The sequence below is a fragment of the Globicephala melas genome, chromosome 8, assembly GCF_963455315.2.
Source record: "Globicephala melas chromosome 8, mGloMel1.2, whole genome shotgun sequence".
NCBI lineage: Eukaryota > Metazoa > Chordata > Mammalia > Artiodactyla > Delphinidae > Globicephala > Globicephala melas.
The window spans coordinates 30620529-30644048 of NC_083321.1; the positions used below are offsets into that span (position 1 = coordinate 30620529).

At 39.2% G+C, this 23520-nt stretch overlaps 1 protein-coding gene across 2 annotated transcripts in view; it reads right to left on the minus strand.

Annotated features, from left to right (window-relative positions):
• The window catches only part of BBOX1 (gamma-butyrobetaine hydroxylase 1), a 75324-nt gene that overhangs the window by 37534 nt on the left and 14270 nt on the right, over positions 1-23520 (minus strand). For both annotated transcript variants that reach the window (XM_030864845.2, XM_060304426.1), the window contains one exon: positions 13533-13731. In XM_030864845.2, the coding sequence (XP_030720705.1) occupies positions 13533-13731 (199 nt within the window). The remainder of the gene's footprint in view (positions 1-13532; positions 13732-23520) is intronic.

The window sequence follows — 23520 nt, forward strand, 5'->3', positions numbered from 1 at the left end:
CGTAAAAGCTTTTGCACAGCAAAGGATACCATAAACAAGATGAAAAGACAACCCTCAGAATGGGAAATAATATTTGCAAACGAAGGAACTGACAAAGGATTAGTCACCAAAATATATAGGCAGCTCATGCAGCTCAATATCAAACAAACCAGCAACGCAATCCTAAAATGGGCAGAAGACCTAAATAAACATTTCTGTCAAGAAGATATACAGATTGCCAACAAACACATGAAAATATGCTCAACACCACCAATCATTAGAGAAATGCAAATTAAAACTACAATGAGGTATCACCTCATACCAGTCAGGATGGCCATCCTCAAAATGTCTATAAACAATAAATGCTGGAGAGGGTGTGGAGAAAAGGGAACCTTGCTGCACTGTTGGTGGGAATGTAAACTGATACAGCCACTATGCAGAACAGTATGGAGGTTCCTTAAAAAACTAAAAATAGAACTACCATACAACCCAGCAATCCCATTACTGGGTATATACCGTGAGAAAACCATAATTCAAAAAGAGTCATGTATCACAATGTTCATTGCAGCACTATTTACAGTAGACAGGACATGGAAACAACCTTTGTGTCCATCGACAGATGAATGGATAAAGAAGATGCACATATATACAATGGAATATTACTCAGCCATAAATAGAAACAAAGCTGAGTTATTTGTAGTGAGGTGGATGGACCTAGAGTCTGTCATACAGAGTGAAGTAAGTCAGAAAGAGAAAAATAAATACTGTATGCTAACACATATATATAGATTATAAAAATAAATGCTTCTGAAGAACCTAGAGGCAGGACACAAATAAAGACACAGATGTAGAGAATGGCCTTGAGGACACGGGGAGGGGGAAGGGTAAGCTAGGATGAAGTGAGAGTGACATGAACATATGTACACTGGAAAATATAAAATAGATAGTTAGTGGGGAGCAGCAGCATTACAGTGGGAGATTAGCTTGGTGCTTTGTGACCACCTAGAGGGTGGGATAGGGAGGGTGGGACAGAGATGCAAGTGGGAGGGGATATGGGGGTATATGTATATATATATAGCTGATTCACTTTGTTATACAGCAGAAACTAACACACCATTTTAAAGTAATTATACTCCAATAGAGATGTTTAAAAAAAGAGAGATCTGTATCAAATTACCCATTATATTTTTCACAGAACTAGAATAAATTATCCTAAAATTTATATGGAACTATAAAAGACCCAGAATTGCCAAAGCAATCCTAAGGAAAAATAACAAAGCAGGAGGCAAAACCCTCCTACACTCAGACAATACTACAAAGCTACAGTAATCAAAACAATGTGGTATTGTCACAGAAACATACATATGCATAAATTTTACAGAACAGAGAGCCCCGAAATAAACTCACACTCCTACGGTCAATTAATCTTCAACAAAGGAGGGAAGAATATAAAATGGGAGAAAGACTCAAAGCAAGTGGTGCTGGGGAAGTTGAACAGGAGTATGTAAATCAATGAAGTTACAATACATCCTCACACCATACACAAAAATAAACTCAAAATGGCATAAGATATGACACCATAAAACTCCTAGAAGAGATCATAGGGAAAACATTCTCTGACATAAATCATATCAATGTTTTCTTAGGTCAGTCTTCCAAGGCAATAGAAATAAAAACAAAAATAAAGAAATGGGACCTAATCAAACTTACAAGCTTTTGCACAGCAAAGGAAACCATAAACAAAACAAAAAGGCAACCTACGGAATGGGAAATAATATTTTCAAATCATGACCCACAAGGGCTTAATTTCCAAATTATACAAATGACTCATACAATTCAACAACAAAAAAGCAAACAACCCAATCAGAAAATGGGCAGAGGCCTAAATAGACATTTCTCCAAAGAAGATGTACAGATGGCCAAGAGGCACATGAAAAGCTGCTGAACACCCTTAATTATTAGAGAAATGCAAATCAAAACTACAATGAGGTATCACCTCATGCCAGTCAGAATGGGCATCATCAGAAAATCTACAAACAATAAATGCTGGAGAGGGTGTGGAGAAAAGGGAGCCCTCCTACACTCTTGGTGGGAATGTACACTGGTGCAGCCACTATGGAAAACAGTATGGAGGTTTCTTAGAAAACTAAAAGTAGAATTACCATATGATCCAGCAATCCCACTCCTGGGCATATATCCGGACCAAACTATAATTCAAAAAGTTACATGCCCCCCTATGTTCATGTTGGCACTGTTCACAATAGCCAAGACATGGAAACAACCTTAATGTCCACTGACAGATGAATGGATAAAGAAGATGTGGTACATATATACAATGGAATACTATTCAGCCATAAAAAAAGAACAAAATAGTGCCATTTGCAGCAACATGGATGCAACTAGAGATTATCATACTAAGTAAAGTAAGTCAGAAAGAGAAAGACAAATACCGTATGATATCACTTATATGTGGATTCTGAAATATGGCAGAAATGAACTTACATATGAAACAGAAACAGAGTCACAGACATAGAGAACAGACTTGTATAATTACCTGGCAGGGAAGATACCATGATCATGAGAAGAGACTTGTGGCTGCCAAGGGGGAGGGGGTTGGAGGAAGGATGGATTGGAAGTTTGGGGTAAGGAGATGCAAACTATTACATATAGAATGGATTAACAATGAGGTCCTACTGTATAGGACAGGAAACTATATTCAATATCTGGGATAAACCATAATGGAAAAGAATATAAAAAAGTATATATGTGTATTACTGAGTCACTTTGCTGTATAGCAGAAATTAAGACAACATTCTAAATCAGCTATACTTCAATTTAAAAAATTTTTAAAAAAGGTAAGAACATTTGAGAGAAAGTAACAAATTAAGAGGATAGGCAAAGATGGTTTAATATATACATAATAGGTGTCCTCAAGAGAAGAAACTCAAAGTAAAGAACAGAACAAATACTAAAATCTACAACTCAAAAGAATTCTTGAAATTAAAAAAATGAGCTTCGAAACTGCACACTGAAAGATCAACCCATATACTCCCTGAAAAAGTTACCCCAGAGCAACCAACATGAAGAAATAGTCTATAAAATTATTGGTCTTTAAAGAAAATAAAATCTTTTGAGAATCTAGGTAAAAATATCAAATTATTTATAAGGAAAAGAAAATTAGATTACCAATAAAACCATACTGACATCTTAGAGATGCTGTGAGACAAGAATTTGATATTTAGCCAAGCTGATTTTCAAGTATAAAGGTCTTAAGTTGCTTTCAATATGCAAGAATTCAGAGAGTATTGTTCCCATGAGTTCTTCCTGAGGAATTTATGAGAGAATGGGCTTCAGGCAAGCGAAGTGAATAGAAATACATTGACATAGCACTGGTGCTGATTAATAAATTTATGTTTACAAAGAGAACTGATTGTAGGTAAGGAAAAAAGATATCAGAAAACTAAAAAGTTGGGAAACCAAACTGTAGTGCTAAGGAAGTCACACTTGGGTGCTAATACTTTAAACTAGAAAACCATGTAAGTGAATATGATAGTGAATACCTTAAAGTTCAGGGGCGCTATTACATGTGGGGAGAAAAGAGAGGTTTGTGATTGGTTAAGACTTGTGGATGGGCTGTAGAGGGGCTGGCAATGTTCCATTTCTTGACCATTTCTTGACCTTAAATGGTATTTAAGGGTGTTTGCCTTAGTAATTCTTTAAGCTATACATTTGTTTTATGTGATTTTTCTGTATCTATATTCTACCATGAGAAGTATTTTTTGAAAATTTATTTTTAAAGGTTAATAATACCCCCAACAATAAAAATGAAGACAGGTAATGATAGAAAGATGGCAGCTGCCTCTAAAAACATAAAGAAAAATGTTACAGCAATTTGCTCCAAAGTTCCAAAGGCCTTCATTAGGAAAAACTTAGAATGTAGTACATTGCAAAAAAAAAAAACAAAACTATAAGATTTCCACATTTACCATATTTAATAGTTTTTCAGGGGGTGAAAGGAAAACTGTGCTTAATTTATTTCATCAGAACAAGAATTGGATGCTAGTTTAGATTATTAATGTGAAACATTAAAATATAAACTTTAGAAGCAAGAAAAACTACAATCCTGCAGCCTGTGGAATCAAAACTACAATGAGGTATCACCTCACACCAGTTAGAATGGGCATCATCAGAAAATCTACAAACAACAAATGCTGGAGAGGGTGTGGAGAAGAGGAAACCCTCTTGCACTGTTGGTGGGAATGTAAATTGATAGAGCCACTATGGAGAACAGTATGGAGTTTCCTTAAAAAACTAAAAAGAGAATTACCATATGATCCAGCAATCCCACTACTGTGCATATACCCAGAGAAAACCATAATTCAAAAAGAGTCATGCACCACAATGTTCATTGCAGCACTATTTACAATAGCCAGGTCATGGAAGCAACCTAAATGCCCATCGACAGACGAATGGATAAAGAAGATGTGGTACATATATACAATGGAATGTTAGTCAGCCATAAAAAGGAACGAAATTGGGTCATTTGTTGAGACATGGATGGATCTAGAGACTGTCATACAGAGTGAAACATGTCAGAAAGAGAAAAACAAATATTTTAACGCCTATATGTGGAACCTAGAAAAATGGTACAGATGAACCGGTTTGCAGGGCAGAAATTGAGACACAGATCTAAAGAACAAACATATGGACACTGAGGGGAGAAAGTGGCGGGGTGGTTGTGGTGGTGGTGTGATATATTGGGTGATTGGAATTGACATGTATACACTGATGTATATAAAATTGATGACTAAAATTAATAAGAACGTGCTGTATAAAAAATAAATAAAATAAAATTTAAAAAATTTTAAAAAAAGAAAAATAAATACAAACTTTATCTTCTCTTGTGACAAGTTATCTGTTTGTCAACTGTCATTTTCCCTTTGCATAAACAGTTGGCTATAATTTGAATTTAATAGAGGGGAAGGGAATGAATAGTCTGGTACTGTCATTACGGTTTAGTTTGAGAACTTTCCACATAATCCTGTCAAATTATACCCTTGCATCTGGACTAGCAGTATGAGTTGAAGACACATTTGATAGTCAACCATTATTATGGCATTAGGGATTATGGGAAAATGTTAATATCAACAAACCACCGCAGTGGTGTGTTGTAAAGGAAAGATTACAGACTGTTGAGTCAAGTAAACCACAGTTTGCAGCTGATTCTTCTGCCTCAGTTTCTTTACTTTTAAAATGGGGATAATGATTCTTATCAAAATCGTCAAGATTCAAGATCATGATGGTAAAGCATGGAGCTCAATACTTAGCACATAAAAAGTGCTTAATAGAAAATTATTTTCTCCCATCTCAATAACAGCAGCTGCCTGTCTTGGCTGCACAGAGTATAACCAAAGAGGTAATGGGGATCAGAGGGCTTGTGGAAAAGCAACTGCCTTAGTAGGGTAGCCTGTAAATTTCCTCAAGTGATTTCTAGAGGAGCATGAGATACAGAAATTATTTTTCCTTTCATTCATGAGATGACCTCATACTCAAGTGGTTTTGTTGGCAGCTACTTTACCGTGAAACCCAAGATAACAAACGGAACTCCAGAGACTGGCTCTTGGCTGATAACGTAAACTGGGATTCACAATGGCCGAAAGAACACAGCTTGTTACTCTGCTTGGGAAACCCTAATACTCAGGAGAATACACATTTTAAAGTTCCCCCAACCCAATCCTCAAATACTGTGATCAGTACTAAATCTAAAACAGCTCATTAAGAAATTTCAGGGTAGATTTTTTACAAAGTAGGATGAAATTACAACTCAATTCAGAACTCAGACAAGTTTTCTTCCCAAGTCTGAATTGCTTCTAGGTTAGTTTTTATTTTATAGCCATTTTTATTCAAGAAGGGCTGTGTGGTTTTCTCAAGCAATTGCTTGGCTAGAAACTTCAGCAAAATGGGTAAACTTGTTTTTTCTTCCCCTCTTCAGTCCCCACACTTCACAAATGTTTTCTAGTAACATGTATATCAAGCAAGTAGCTGTTTCAAAGTCAGATTTGGAGGAAGTATTAATGGTAGGAGCAATTTCTAAGGGGCCAGATGCCAAAGAATAATCATATTTTTCACTCATACATCCTCAATCTCTAATACAAGCTAATGTGTGAAGTGCTGCTGGGCTGGCTTACAGAAATGCTAGCAGAAATCCAGTGAATGCTGGAAAGGAGATATGTTTGTTCTCCCCAGAGGCTATTTCAATAATGTTAATTTTTAACTGGCTTGGCTGGTGCATTTGACAAACAGCCCAATAGAAACATTTGCTGTTTGACATTATTTTATTCATCTCATGAAGCCTGCATGCAAGGTACTCATGCAGATGCAAAACTCAGCAGTAATAGTAGCATTTTTAGATTTTTTCCAGCAAATTTTCATCCAAAGGCCTCAAAGGGCATGATAGGTATTAAAACACTCCTTTAGAAAGAGAAACAAGGCCTCAGTAGAGGAGAATCATAGAACTCTGGGAAACTAAAAGTTTAGACCAACTTCTCACCTACAAATAGCTGGTGGTGAAGCCATGATTAAGCTCTGCTTCCCTACTGGTCCCATGGGCAGCTCTCTGGGTAGTAAGGCAATACAGATGTTCTGGGGCATTGGGTCCTCAATTCTTCCCTAAACTTTATGGAAGGAAGTGTTTCAAAGTATTTATTTATTTTCCACTACAATTTGTGGCCTTATAAGTTTTATTTAGCATTTACATATCTTTCATGCTGTCTCCACAAGATAAAATTTGACTACCACCAAGATTCATAAATTTCTTTGCTTTTACACCTATTCCTCATTGTCTCTCATCATCTTTATTTTATTCCTGATGTTAGTGTTTCAGAAAAATATATTTTTTAATTTTCACCTGATTATTCTTCTTAGTCTAATCCTTGTTACATGTGTTACTGCATCTTGCTTGTGCTAGAAAATAAAATATTCTTAGAGAGAAGAAAGAAGAAGAAAGAACTGAACTTCTGGGCTCTGATCTGGAAAAGAGGAGTTTTGCTAGCTAAGGTTGAAATTTGTATTTTTCTTCCTCTTGACTTTCTGATGAGTTGTTCATGAGGTTAATTTTCTAAGGACTGATAAATGTCGACTGCTAAGAAAGAATTTTTGATGTCTTAATCAAATGGAATTTCTCAATATCATAGCATACATTCCCTTTCATTAACATTTCCTGAGAGATAAGTGTGTGTGAGACACCAAGGTAGTATTGAGCAGGCCACTGTTTCTGCCTGCAAAGAGCTCAATATGACGGTGGCAATGGCAATGAGATACACATGCCTTATTTTCAAAGGTTATCCTGGCTAGTAGTCACAAGAAAGGTAACTAGTTAATACACAATATTAATGGTAAACACTAAAAAATACGATGTCGAACCCTCCTCTCCCACCCCATCTCTGTGTCACACACACACACACACACCACACACAAGTATATATAAATAGTAATACCCTGACCACACCAGTTAATTTAGTTGTCCAACTAATTAGAGAAGAAATTCTCAGGTTATGCTTTTGCCTTTTTAGGGAAGAGCATGTGAACTTCTCATTGTTGTCTTAATTACAGTCTCAAAATATGATGACTAGCAAATATTACTACAACCCAGCAAACTAACAGTAGTGATATCTTACAACACAGTAGTTTATTTTCTTTCACACTGCATGCATTATCCCTAAAAGTGGAATCTCCCACAAGAAACAGAAATTGCCTAACTAGATATTAGGAATATATGGGAGAGAAGGGAATTTCCACCCCTCTTTCCGGATGGACGGTTCAGAATGCAAAACTGGCTCCTAGGATGAGTAGTAAAGTACTTATTTTGTTTTCTTGTAATGCCTGGGCATGGGGATGTGGCGCTGGTAGTGATCTCACAGAGCTGAGGCTGGGAGAGGGGTTCTCTCTCTTAAAACTGCAGAGGCTACCAGATCAAGGGAGGATGTAGCAGGGATGGTGGTTGGAACACAGGAGGAGAAAGATTAATAGGTCAAGCAACTAGGGCACGAAAGGCCAAAAAGCAGCCAAAATCAGAGGAGGACTTGGAACATATTGTTTGTAGACAGGATAAAGGAGATGGAAAAGCGAGGGAGATGCATGCAAGAAAGAAGGTGTTAAGTTGGAAGGGAGGAAAGCAACCTGAGCAACGTGAGAAAGGAGCTATGGCTGTAGTTGTTCCCCACCAACTCTCTTTGGTGGATAAAATGGTTTGCATCTAGGGCTTCCCTGGTGGCGCAGTGGTTGAGAGTCTGCCTGCCACTGCAGGGGACATGGGTTCGTGCCCCGGTCCGGGAAGATCCCACATGCCGCAGAGTGGCTGGGCTCGTGAGCCATGGCCGCTGAGCCTGCGCGTCCGGAGCCTGTGCTCCACAACGGGAGAGGCCACAACGGGAGAGGCCACAACGGTGAGAGGCCCGCGTACCGCAAAAAAAAAAAAAAAAAAAAAAAAAATGGTTTGCATCTAAGTTGGGCTAGCTTGAGATGGGGAGGAGAAGTATAGAATTATATAGTCATAATTAAATGTGTATGTAGTAATGTCACACCTATTTATACAGTGGTAGCCTGTGTAAGTTTGAGGAGTCTGACTTCATTCTCTCTAGCTGCCATATTGATAGCTGAATATCACCCCATCTTCACCTTGCTTTCACCAGGCTGGGAGAGTATCACCCTTGAGCTATGTGCTACCTTTTAATTACTGTTGGCATGTATTGACTATCTTGTTCCCTCATTTGTAATGCCAAAAGTCCAGGGGTACTTTACACTTTGTTCCTTGGTTTTATGGAATATTTATTGTTCCAGATTATCTAGATGAAGTCAACTCAACTCTTTATATTCACCCATATACAGCAATCACCAAAGATAGTTTTGCATAAAGTAGAAACCCAGATCTAGTTCAGAACAAAATGCCTGGCATGGTGCCTTGCATGTGGTAAAGTATTCAAGGAATGGTTGTTGTATGGATGAGTAAGACGACAATACCACCGACCAGGACATTCTCTTTCATTGACAGTGACTGTACTTTCTTTAAGATTTACTCTGTGGGATGCATTGTCAAATGCATTATTCTAACTTGCATTCAGTCATTGAAGATGGCAGTGGAGTGTAGTTTACAACGACTATTTCCCATTGGGTTAAATTATGTCATAAAATTCAGATATTTTGTTCAATAAAGAAAGAAATGATCCAGAAAGCTATTTTCATTCCTTTTGTGAGGGTGGGGTGTGGTCAGGGACATGGGATGAGGCTTTTGGCCTCATTCTGTAAAAACTACATTGTTCCAAGTCAAAGGTTTAAATCCTCCTGAAAAGGTCATCTTTTTACATACTGCTCCACATGTATATGTATTTGACAAAATTGACAATGGGGGTTTCTTTACCAACTCTTATTCTTTTCTCCCAGGAAAGATTTCATCATTAAGGCAGTAAGGTTACTGAGCATTTCATATGGCTGCATGAAAAAATATTGCCTAGATGATGCACTGTCAAAAAATGTCAAGTATCTGAGAAAATACAGCTGTGGAAAATGATGTAAACATATATCCTCAAAGCTATTGCCATTTTGATAGGTGGACATAATTTTATAACATGAAATGCTCTAATAATTATTGCATTCGTCAGCTGCTTTATAGTCTTTTAAAAACTCGGTGTGAATTTATTCATTATATATTTATTCCTTGCCTACCCTATGCTAAAAATACAGAAAGTTCTGTAATCTACTGTTTTTGTTTATCCAACCAACAATCTAACAATGTAGATGACAGCCAAAACCCCCAAATAGACATTATAATTCTCACTTTAGACCCACACAGTTTAAATTCTCTAAACTAGTAACCCTATTTGAATGGAAAAGTACTAGGTTAGTTTCCCAAGGCAAGCACATGTGAAGTAGCATCAAGTTATTATTGTTTTTGGCAGCTAAGCAAGAGTGGAAACCAGGCTCCTTGAAAAATCTACCCGGAAAGCAAAGTTTACCTTTAACATTCCCCACTTTGCTTTCTCTGTCTCTTTCCTATTTCTGGCATTATTATTATTGCCTTCATTATTTATTGCCTTCATTTATTCTTTCTGTTCACTCAATCACCAACCAGTTATTTTTCAAACAAGAGTAAGGCCAGGGCTTCCCTGGTGGCGCAGTGGTTGAGAATCTGCCTGCCAATGCAGGGACACGGATTAGAGCCCTGGTCTGGGAAGATCCCACATGCCGTGGAGCAACTGGGCCCGTGAGCCACAACTACTTAGCCTGTACGTCTGGAGCCTGTGCTCCACAACAAGAGAGGCCGCGACAGTGAGAGGCCTGCGTACCACGATGAAGAGTGGCCCCCACTTGCCGCAACTAGAGAAAGCCCTCGCACAGAAACGAAGATACAACACAGCCAAAAATAAATAAATAAATAAATAAATAAATAAATAAATAAATAAATAAAAGAGTAAGGCCGGTGGAGAAACAAAGATATGAAAGGGAGAGACCCTGTCTAAGGCAGCTACTGATTCTGTTCTAAAGTCACGTCCAGGCATTACCACAGTACAAAGAAGAACATGACAAGTGCCATTTAGTCTACATAATTGTGAGAGTTCAGAGGATGTAAAGAAACCAAGCTCCACACCTCCTGTGACCTGCCTTCTCTTGAACTACCCTTCCTCTCAACCAGAGGCTTATGACCTTTGCTGCAAATGAGTATCTCCTGAAGTGTTTCTAAAATTCCTGATACCCAGGCCAAATCCAAGTCCTGTTAAAAAAAAATATTTCTGGAGATGGGACCCAGATGTCAGTATTTTTTAAATTGGTTATTCCACTGTGCAGCCTAGGCTGAGAAACATTGTCCTAAATATCTCCCTTTTTTTTAAATCTCATGTTACCCTAACTTCAGTATAGAAAAGGCAAGTAACTTCGGGGAAAATATTCACTTTTCTCATTCTGTTGACAAAATCCCCCCAAACAAGTAAGCAAACAAACAAAATCAAAGCTACTACAATAACAACAACAAAACTGTTCTCTTCGTTAAGTTCTTGAGGTAGGGAATTCGAAATTACCAAAAAAAAAAAAAAATTAAAAAAAGAGATCTTGGCAATTATTGGTGGAAGAAGCAGTAAGGTGGAAAGAAAGGCATTTTCTGGAGTGTGGTATAGTTTGAGAGATTTAGGGAAGAAATGTGATCAACTGCTGAAGATGAAATTGTGTAGGTAAACTCTGTGGTCAGATGCAAAGATCTGGGACAAAGGGAATGGAAGAGTAGTAGGAAGTCTGATTTGTTTTGACAACAAACCTTTAGTATTCATTCCAACAAATTTCACAATATTAGATCAGTGGCCAAATTATTAAGCCTTTTTTAGGATTTGTAACAACAAAACAAAATAAAACACAAGTTATAAATCAGGACTAAGAATCTGACCCTTAATGTGATGGATGGGGGTGGAAATTAGGGAGCCATAACAAAGAGCCCCAAATTTGGCCACTGTAATGAAACTGTGAAATGTGTTGGCCTCAGTGCAAAAAGTCTGTTGTCAGCAAATAAAAATGAAGTAAAAAGAACTTAGAAGATACTTGAAGTGTTCTGTTTACCTCCAGTGCCCTAAGGCATCTTTTCAATGTGCTTCCTTCATACTATGATTGATAGTGAGGTAGATTAGAAAGCCCAGGGATGGGACAGACACAGATTCCAACTCTGGTTCCTTGTTTACTATCTGTGGAAACTTGGGTTTATACTTTAATTCTCTGGGCTTCAGCTTCCTCATTAGTGAACTCAGGGATAATATCTATTCCAGAAAGTTGTGAAAAATAGAGAGAAAATAATACAGTTGGGGCTCTTAATAATTTCAAGACTCTTCCTCTTCCCTTTGTCTGTTGTTGCTGCTGTAATCTGTTAAAGCAGCTTGAATTCTTACAGATGTAGGGGAGATAAAAATTTTGTATGACACAAACTCGCTAATGGTAAAAGTTTGTTCTTGGGATGGGGGTGGGGACTGGGTCATCCAAGCCTAAACATGATAGAGTCTTCTACCATGAATAAACATGCTCAAATCATTGAAGGCAAGTGACTGAATATTTTTGACCTTCTGTTTACCTACAGACGAGGTCTTGCTCTAGATTAGCAAACCTAAGGGCAAAGTCAAAGGCTAGCAGGGCTCTTGCAGGTCTGAGTTGGGAGTTGGGGGCAGAATTCGTGAAATTGGAGAGTGAGAATATGCTGTCTTCCGGGCTCAGCCTTTTCTTACCTCCAGCAGGTTGCTGGCAAGCAGGGGTTTAAGCTCAGTTGTTGCTACATTTGATTTTTCAAGAAAAGTCAGCTCCATATTTAATGTAAAATCTTCCAGTTTTTAAGTGTTGATCCCATTTTTTTTCAATATCATGTGAGCCAAACAAAACACATCTGAATACTGCCCGTGTGCTACCAGTTTGCAAACTTTGCATTTTGCAGGTCCTTTTCACTTTTAGTGCCCTCTACTCTGAGCCCAAGAATAAGTGTCTCCATCGCAAATGACAGGCTCACCCTAAAGATTAGAAATACAGTCATACCCCCACTTCCAGGTAGTGTTTCCTGTTGCTAGTGTTTTCTTTATCCGTAATTAATGTTACCTCCCAGGCAATTCTTATGCAAACAGCCTCTTGTTCCAAAGTTAAAATCAATTGTATTTCCTGTTACTTGTTAAAGTGCGTAGACTTAATTTTCTGCATGTTAGCTTTATTTAAAACATCTGGTGGCTGGTTTCATTTCCCCAGGGCCCAACCTAATTTTGTGCCAACTCTTGGGAGGTAAAACTTTAATGAACGTTCACATTTGTAAAGCTGAATATTTTGAAAAAGCCTTAGAGAAACAGTCTTCTATCCCACTTGGTATGGACTGAATTGTGTCCTCCCCAAATTCATATGATGAAACACTAACCTTCAATGTGACTACATTCGGAGAAAGGGTCTTTAAGGAGGTGATTAGGGTTAAATGACATCCTTTTTTTTTTTTTTTTTTGACCAGGGATTGAACCCAGGCCCTCTCCAGTGAGAGCATGGAGTCCTAACCACTGGACTGCCAGGGAGTTCCCGATTACATGAAATCTTAAGGGCAGGGCCCTAATCCAGTAGGACTGGTGTCCTTATAAGAAGAGGAAGAGATACAGGAGTGCTGGTACCCTGAGGAAAGGCCATGTGAAGATACAGTGAGAAAGTGGCCAACTGCAAGTCAGGAAGAGAGCGCTCCCCAAGAACCAACCCTGCCAGCACCTTGATCTTGGACTTCTGGCCTTCAGAACTGTGAGGAAATAAACTTGTATTGTTTAAGCCACCCAGTCTACGGTATTCTGTTGTGCGGCCCTAGCAAACTAATCCTCAACCTTTAACTATCCTGTCTTTGGCGTCTGACGTCATTCCAGTCATTCTCAGAGAAATTCCACTTTTAGATTCTCATCTGACTTCCTGTCAAGACATTGTGGAAATTTCTATATCATCAATCAAAAGAGTCCCTGTCTGGAAAGTATATCAAACCCTATATATGATGGCAGAACACCAGCTATTGGGTGACTTACCCATAAAATGTGAGATAAAGGAAACCAATCCTTTTCCCAAGTTTTAAAACTTCTCCTCGTTTGTCAGATGCTCCTGTGAGTCGCACTATGCCGACTTTCTTGAGCCTGGAGAGCCACCTGTATGCATGCTCATCATCTTTTAAAACATCTTCAAAATCCAGAGTAGGTAGCTGGAACTCTGAGCCCCAGTACTGACATTCTGTGAATTAAGAAAAAGAAGAAACCAGATGGGATTGCACTGTTTTTAACATACAATGAGAACCTCAGAGAAGGGACTAGTTCATGGAAGCTGACCTTTGTTCTATCATGGAATTGATTAAATTTCAGTCATATTAGAAATGCCTAAGTTACCAGCTCTTCTTCCCTGGACCCAAGCCAGTCTACTCTATGCTTTCTGCCTACAACTGTGGAAGACCCATGACAGGTATTCACTATAGCACATTTGTCAAGAGAATGTTGTTTAGCTTGTGATGGCTCTTGATACATAGGTCCTTAGGGCTTCTTTGCCTGGACATTGCTTAGAAATAGCCTTGAAATAGTGTGTATTTTAACAGCTAAGTTATATTGTTCAATTCCAAATAGAGATAAAATCAGAATCATGTGCTACAACAGCGTATGCCTATCCCTGGGGGTCGGGGTGAGAAGTGTTTGCCATGGTAGGAATTGCTCCTTCTTCCTCTTGTTTTACCTGATAAGAAGCTTGCTCTAGGGTCAACTTGTTCACAGGAGTCAGCAAAAGCTGTCCATGGGGAGGAAAAGATGACAGTTGTGCTCATGGCACGCACAAACGCTTTGGTGACAATGCCACATGAGATAAAGTCAAATGCCTTTCTTTGTTTTCTGATTCCTCATGATTTATGGCTCATAAAAATGTTTACTTGAAAAAACAGAAAGGAAAACAAATGTAGAAAATAATTTGCTTACAAACCAGGCTCTCTCAAAGGAAGTAGAACATAGAGGAAACATAGTTTTGCCAAGGAAAATAACTCAGATATTAACAATTGCATTCAGCAAAGACCACTCTAGCTAATCCACTTGATTTCTTCATTTTGGGGGAAAGAATTTACCTTAGGAAGGCAAGCCTTCCTAACAAGTGACAGAATGAGGTCTTATGATCTCAAAATCATCCTGTGCAATGCCTCCCTTTTCTAACTGGGAAATATATGTCATGTTACAGAAAACAACCCCAGAGCCTCCAGTTTAAGACAAAAGATTGGGTCAGTGTTCCGTTGTAGTAGTTGTAGATTGGGAATCATTTCTTTTTTCATGTCAGCATGGCTGTTTCTGCAGAACCAAGGATTTCTCAGGAGTCAGATGTTGGTTTAGTAGTAGCAAAGATACTTACAGGTGCAGGAAGCCACTTCCTGATCTCCCATCAGCGAGTTGCATGAGGACATTCACAGAGATGAGCAGGTGTGTGTCGGGGCGGGGAGATGGGGGGAGAACTAATCAGATTATAAACACATATATTGCCAAAGTTTGCATAATATTGCATAATGCATAATGAGGCAGAATTTTCAGGGCCTAAATTGCAAACTCTAAATGAGTCCTCCCTAGGGGTTGCATTCATTATTTTGGACAATGTTAATATTCTTCAGTATTGAATACATTCCAGGTGACTTACTGTATCTTCTCAGGAAGTCAAGTTTATATTCAGCCACTGGTTCCTAATTTTTGTTTTAACTCTTCTCTTTGTGGGACTAACCGTAACTGAAAGAACTATAGCTGTTCCTGTTCCTTTTTTTTTTCAGTGTTTCTTATCAAGTGCTTTTAGAGAAAGATCTTAGAATTTACTATTAAACCAAGTCAGCTTGGCAAAGAGAAGCAGCTCAGCACATGGGCCAGAGCAAGTTGGCTAAAGCGATAACAATGGGGTGTGAAGGGTTTGGGATATAATCATAATTTTTTTTGGAGGGTGGATGGTGTAAAATACATATTTTACCATGTCGTGAGACACAGTGATAGGCAGTAGGTTTTCAGGAACTCATAGTCTATGGGAGACTTGGACACGGAAACTGACAATTAAAACATAATATGGTAGATGCTATAGTTGAAGTACGTTCAGGATACCATGGAGATATCAGATCTTCTGATCCCTTACTTAATGCTCCTTCTACGATGCCAGCTGCTCTTTTATATGCATGAAGTTCCTCAGGTCTGTCCCTCATGCCTCAACTATTTCTTCTGAAATCAAAGTTGGTTTTATGGGCCCAGCGCGGTTCTGCTGCACCACTCTGCTCTCTAACAAGAGTTGGCTTTATATGAAAGAGCTTTTGTTCAAAGAGGCAATCTATTTGACTTTGTTTTGAATATTGGATTATACGGTTGTTTGCTTTGCCACTCCCATTTGCCCTTCGCACTTACAGTCTCCAGATTGTAATATCTGGTACTAATCAAAAAGGTCTGTGAAAAGAAGGTGATAAATATCATCAATATTACTTATTGGCTACCACGCTAGAAAAGTCATTTGGCTTCCAGTTAAGAGAAAAATTTCCTGGGCAAAATATCATTGTTAACGACATAATAAATCACTATCTCCTCTTTCCAAAGCTTACACCTAAGTAGACTACACCCAGAAACTTAAAAAATATTGAAAACAGCTTTAAGCTTGTTGAGCCCCAAATGAAAGTTATAGGTCCATAGCATATTAGAGGTAGATGAGAGGTGGAGACTCATCTTGCATTTTCACATTGGCTTTAGGATTTCCCATCACCATGGGTTCTTATTATTGAATAAAATGATCATCTAGACTACAGCGGAGGATTCTCCTAGTTCTTGGGCACTGTGATGATCTGGCCAAGGGCAAATTTTTCATTCCTGTGTAGACTGTTAGATGGATTAGCTACGATCTACATGGCCATCTATAGCAATGTGTTGTCTTTATTACAAAGGGTTAAGTCATTAATTGATGAGCCTTTGTTATAATATTTAAAAGAAAAAATTTGTTGTCCTATTGAGAGCAAACCAGCCTGGAGAGATAGTATGGTCTAGACTGCAATATTGTCAAATAGAACAAATGAAGGAAATATTCTCTCTCTGTACCATCCAGTATCATAGCTACTAATAACATGTGCCTATCGAGACTTGGCATATGGCTAGTGGAACGAAGGAACTAAATTTTTTCCTTCATTTAATTCAAACTGATTTAAATTTAAACTTAAGTAGCCGCATATCACTGGTACTGTATGAAACAGGACATGAACAGAATAAAGAACATGGAGCTAAAGAGGCCTGGGTTTGAGTCATTGTCTTGCTTCTTACCAGTTTGTTTCCTTATTTTTTCTCTGATCCTCCAGATAAGTACGGTTATAAAATAACCGTACTTATATTTACCTTGCAGGTCATATGTTGACCATGCAATGAGATTATGCAAGGAGCTTGGTACAGTGCCTGGCACATAGTAGACTAATAATAATAATATAATAGTTAATATTTGCTGAATACTTTCTAGGTGTCAGGTACAGTGCTAGGTGCTCTCCATACCTTATTTCTTTTAGTGTCCATAATAAATATATGCGATAGATGCTTTCAGTATTCCCATGTTACAGAGAAGGGAACAGAGATCCAAGTCTTTCAGCTAATGATTTGCAGAGCTAGTTAGGCCAATTCAGGTGCTAATTCCAAAGTCTGTAATTTCAACAACTACACAGAAAATAAACATTTAATGCCTTGAAATACTGTTGTTACATGTATTCTTAAGTCCTATGTCTGAATGTCCACGGCTTATTCTATCCCTTACAAAGGAAATCTACTTTCTAGATGAAAAAGAAAGCAGGGCAAGTTACAATTAGGAACACTCTGTCTGGACATGTTCAAGCATGAGTGTTTAAAGATAAACCTTGGCTCCCAGTCAGGATTTTAAATGCAGAAAAGGCTTTATGACTAGGCACAGCTCTTTGACAGCATTGCTATTCATTGCTTTTGTGAAATGAACCAAGGCTTAAAAATCAGCTAGCTTCGTTTTTTAAATTTATGCCAGTATATGTCAGTGATCCATGCCAGTCTGGTTTTACTTAAGGCCTTTATCACTTTCCAGAGAGTTTTGGTGACTGTGTAGCAGGGAAATGTAATAAATAGAGATGGAAAAAACACTTTCACAAGATGTAAATATTTTCAAAACTTTTGTATTTTGAGCATTTTGTGGATTCAAGAAGGCTCTGCTAAGGGCACACACTATATACATCTATATATAATTATAGCATATTTTAATGAACTTTTGTTTCTACATGAGTCATTTGCCCATTAGAGAATAACACACACGCACACACAAACACATGCTCTCAAACACACACGCACATACACACAAGATATTCTTTGTTTTAAAATGACAAAATGAGTTAGATTCTTTGAATAAATTTGTTACTCTTTACATGTGTAAAATTAACCATATTCACACCAAGACTCAGTATGAAACTCAGTATGAGGCTGTTCATATCATACGTAGCATAGTCTGTCCTATACATAATTTCAAGTTCATAGGATTTTACAATCAGGGGTTGGTCACAATACCTTTTAAGTTCTACAGAGTTTACAGTTTTCCAACTATAGCTCCTATTTTGGTGTGCCTTGGCAGGAGCTTTGAAAAAGTCAGTGACCAAGGGCCGCAACCCATCACAGGATCTGTTTCCTAATACGAGCCACTCACAGACTCAGTTATGCCAGTTGTGACTTTCAGAGACAGCACTATGACTAGCCAGTTTCCAAATTCATCAAAACATCCCCGATATAAAATACTCCAATCTTCCAGGAGAAATAAACTACATCTTCTTAATAAATCCACCAGTAAGATCATTCTATGATTTCTGTGCAGAAACTTTGACATTGAAAAAGTTATTTAGAAGCATTTTCCCTGTCTCCCCCCAACTGCAAAACACCACTACTGGGGACCGTAAGAAAACATGCTGGCCTAGAGTAAATCATTTTTTAGGTGAATACATTAAAAGAAAATTTAAATTTCACACTTGGGTCTGGAAACATAAACAGTGTGGAAAATGACAGAATAGTTAAGGCATGAACCACCCTTTCTAATTTAACTTACGGACTTACTAATAAATGCTTCCTTGAACATGTGCTTCACACATCATAAAATTTATGAACAGGCTACATGCTGGCTTCCAAGACACCATTTGTACAAGGCTTCCTTTTCAGGATTAAGCCTCACATTCCTGGATCCTGAGTTGTATTTCAAAAAAGGAAAAGACACAAAGAAGCTCTTCAGTTAAAGATTCATGAGTACGGCGTGCAGGGTTGCAATGTGTTATTTCAAGAGTTTAGGACCTTCTGTCTACCTGCACGGAACTGTGCTGTTGGCTCTGAAACAGCTCATCTCATGTGCTGATGATCAGCTGATTGCTTACTGTCTTTTCCTATAAATATCTTGCAGGGGCCCAGCCATAATCAAAATCTGACCCCCGGATTTTGGGACTTTGATTCTTTTCTCTGCACTAAGGAAATCCTGCCCTCTTTGGAAATTCTTTTACCTCTTGCCTAGTGAACTCGACATGCCTTTCAAGATTCTGGTCACTTGTCCTTTTTTAGATTGAGATCTTCCAGAAGCTGACCTTGAGATGAGGATTTGAATGCAAGCAATTTACTAAGGAGGTCTCCCTGGAGGCACCAATAGGAGGTGGGGAAGTGAGAAAGGGAAGGGGGCCTCTGGAAGGTGTTTTAATGAACGGGTTACTTCTTTTGCAGCTGGGGCTCAGCACTGCTGGACCTCACGGCAACACTGTAGACTATACTCAGAATACAGAGTTGTGCCACCCAGGGGCAAGGAAGCTGAGATGCAGAGGCCACCCACACCTACCCCTTATTGGTTGAGAGCTGCTTCTGGGCGTTCACTCCTTGGTCTTTCTGGCCTTCCCTGTGTGTTGGTCAAGCATGCTCCCTCAGGCAGAGAGAACCCTCCAGGAGCTTGGCAATCTCGCAATAGCAAGCTGTTGGCAAGTATGGGAAGAGTGCTGAGGAGGTCTGATGGGGCAGTGACAGCCTCTGCAATGCCCACCTTCAGGATCTCCAAGACTGGGTTAGATGGCGATCTTCTGTGATTCCCCAGCACCAGTACACACCTCAGCCCCTGTGCTCACCACCTTAGGCCGAAAGGATCTTTCACTTGCTCCACACGTATTTGCTGAAAGTCTGGCTGTGCGAAAGAGGTTGCATTGGTGAATAAAAATAGATGTGGGGCTTCCCTGGTGGCGCAGTGGTTGAGAGTCCGCCTGCCGATGCAGGGGACACGGGTTCGTGCCCCAGTCCGGGAAGATCCCACATGCCACGGAGCGGCTGGGCCCGTGAGCCATGGCTGCTGAGTTTGCGCGTCCAGAGCCTGTGCTCCGCAGCGGGAGAGGCCACAACAGTGAGAGGCCCGTGTACCGCAAAAATAAAATAAAATAAAATAAAGATAGATGTGATTGTTGCCTTTGGGATGGAAAAAGTGAATACACAACTAAGCAAACAAATAAATACATAAAAATAAACGTTGTAGTAAGTGCTGTGGGCGTAACGAATGGGGTATATTGACAAATAATCATTGGGAGTGGGATGGAGAACTTATTTGCTTTGACATGGCGGATGAGAAAGGTGTAACTGAAAAGAAGCTTTTTAAGCCACATCCTGAGAGGTGAGAGAAACCAGTCTCGCAAAGGGCAGGGAAAGTGTCTAAAAAGGAAAGACAGTAGGAAGAGGGGTGATCTCTTAGCTTGTTGGAGGAACTCAAAGTCACTGAAGCTAGGACCCATGAGACAAAGAGGTGGATGTCGCAGATGAAGGGAAAAAGTAAGCAAGTGTGGGTCAGGCAGGTCCTTATCTTTTTCCCTCTGCCATTGGACTGTACGGTCCTTGCAAACTATAGAGATCCTGTTGCTTATCTTTATTTCCTCACCACTGTTGCCCACTTACTCTTCCTCCCCCTGGTATATAGCCCAGGGCTTGCACCCAGTAGATTTTCAGAAAACTGCTATGTTCTGTATCCTAAACAAATCTTTGTTTATTTCCTAATGATGACTGGAAACAAGAAGCAACCCCTGAAAAAGTAGTGTTTGAGCACACTTTAGTATTTTAAAAGATGGAGAAATCCATAAAACCTCTCCTCTAGGTGATAATCCCACCAAATTTGAAAAGTCTCCCTGAGAATGTACAAAAGATGCTTCTAAACAAGTTTACGTTGCTTGAAAGAAGAGAAACACATTTTTGTTTTGAACTATTAAGTACCCGGTAATATATATATGCTCAGCCCCATATATATAATAGATATATGACAAGAGTGACGATTTAGTTGGAAAAAACAAGAACTCATGAAATAATGAAGCAGCACTAAAGGGGAGTGTGTGAAAAACACTTGAAAAAATGAGAGTGAACACTTATTGGGCATTTATAATTCCAGGCACCCTTCTGAGCACTTTACATGGAGTGATGCCTGTAATCCTGACAACAACCCCATAATAGAGGTTCTATATTATTCCCCCTTTATAGATTAGACAGGCATCAGGATCATACCTAAGTTAGGCAACGTCACACAGCTAATACATGTCAGGGCTGGGATACCCACACGAAGAGCTAGACTCTGGATATTCTGAAAAAAATTTGTCAAAGGATAACAAGCACCAAAGGATATTGATAAGGGAGATTATTATCTCAGACTTCATTGGAATCGGCAGGACTAACAGAAAATTCAGTTTTACCCTCTGTCCTTGTTGTGACTATCCCCTCTGACATCTCTCAAAAGGTTATAGAACACCCTCTTGATGGCTTTTAATTCCAGAGCACACATCTCTCTATGGTACAGCCTATCCTGGTTCCAGACGGCTCCAATCAACACTATCTTCTTCCTTATGCAGAGGCACATCTACGTCTGTCACCTTCTTTTAGGCACTAATTCTGTGCTCCAGAATCACGCAGAATATGGCAGTCTTGGAGATGTGTATAAAGACAGGCCCTGAGCTGAGTTTTTCTTTCCAAGGCTAAATAGTCTCTTTCTCTCCCATATTTTTCATGTTTTATGGCTCCCAAACCCTGCACTACTCTCTCTGCTCTCCTCTGGGTGATGCTTTCAAGTTTGCTGATGTCCCACAGCAGCCTGGGCATCTCAGATCAGACATAATACTACAGGCGTGCCGGCACGGTGGGCTCGCTACTACATTTTTATTCAGGCCGCCTAAATCTAATTAACTTTTTTTGGCAGTCTCAAGTCTGTTGACGCATACTAACTTTTCGGTCAACCAGAATGTGTACGAATTCCTCCTCAGCCAGGTTTCTGAAGCTAGTTCACTGAGAACATACTAAGCACATACAGAGTTGAGGATGCGGGTCCAATTTGATAGGGACTTTGTGTCAAAATTCATCACTCAAGGTTTGAAGGTGACAGATGTGGATTCAAATCTGAATTCTGATACTTCCATCTACGTGACCTTCAGAAAGTGATGCATTCTCTCAGTTCAATTTCTTCATCTGGAAAATACAGAGTTAAACAACCTGCAGGGTTGTTGGGAAATTTAAATGAGATGATACCTAGAAAGAACTTGACATTGTATACTTAATTAAATCTGCACTTGACCCAGAGCAGCTGAACTTGGCTGGAGGAAAACATACCATGATGAGTGATTTTATTGCACATCCGTTAGTCTATAGTTAACTCTATCTCGTGCTCCCCTAGCTGACTGTTTCTCACGTTCCCTGTCCTCAAACTTCCCATGCTTCCTCCTCCTATTCATGCTTAGCTGATAACTTTGCTTCCTATTTCAGTAAAAAATTAGAAGGACTCAGAAGAGACTTCCATACACCCCATCGCCACATCGACCAACCTGCCTGTGTCCAAGTCCTTATGGCCACTTGAGGTAATGTAGATAAATTGGTAAATTTCACGATCTCTTTCTCTACCAAAATGTAAACTCCTTACAGATAAAGTCTACCTCTGTTTTGTTCATCAATGCATTCCCAGTACCTAGAACAGCGGCTGGTACATAGCTGACACTCATTAAGTACTTGCTGAATAAATATAATGCATGGAAGATGTTCAATAAATGGTACCTGTTATTAATATTAGCTTTTTCGCTGGATTCCAATTGTCTAGTGGGGATGACAGTCAAATACACCGACATTGACCCTTCAGTGCAATAATTGCAGCGACACAAAAAGAGTAGCCGGCACCAATTGCTGCAAGCACAGAGAAGAGGTGGATGACAGAAAGGCATTCAGTAAAGCAGATGTTCTTCAGTCAAATCTTGGCTCTGTTACTTCTTTGCCTCTTTGATTTTGGACTAGTTACTTATTTTTATCGGCATTATTTTCCTCATGTGTAAACTGGTTACAGTGATGTTGCCTTTGTAAAGTTGTTGCTAGGATTAAATAGAGTAATACATATCAAGCATTGAGCTCTGTGCCTGGCAGATAGCAATGCTTTAAAAATATGAAGAAGGAAGACTGGCAAAGGATAGGGGAAGAGGAAGGGGAGGAAGAGGGCGTATGCTGTTGGTAGTTCAGATGGAGGGTTGGTGGTGGAGGTAGTGAGATGTGGATGGATTCTGGATTGTTTTGGTAATAGGGCTAGTAGATTTTCTTGACACATTGGGTGTGTGGTATAAGGGATAATGAGGAGTCTAGGGTGGTCCTGCTGCCTGAGAGATGGAGTTGCCATCAACTGAGATGGGAAAGACTGTGTGTGAAACAGGATTACCTAAGACCATCTGCTCCCATCAGAGGACTCACCTTTTCTCTGGTTTTCTTCATTTTTTCTTATTGCTCCAAGTAAATCACTTTATAAATCTCCTTTTTGGTTGTCCATCATATATTGTGCTTGACCAATTTATTCTGGGCTAGAAACTTCCATCACGTCTCAGTGAAGTTAGAGTTGAGAGACTCTGCTTCCTCCTTGCATGAGCAATTGTTCTCTTTAGATACCTTTCCTCTATCTTCCTTATTCATATTGTCTGTTTTCTATATGGTGATGAGACTGTATCTAGATGGGTCTGGAATTTTTTTCATCTAAGTATCT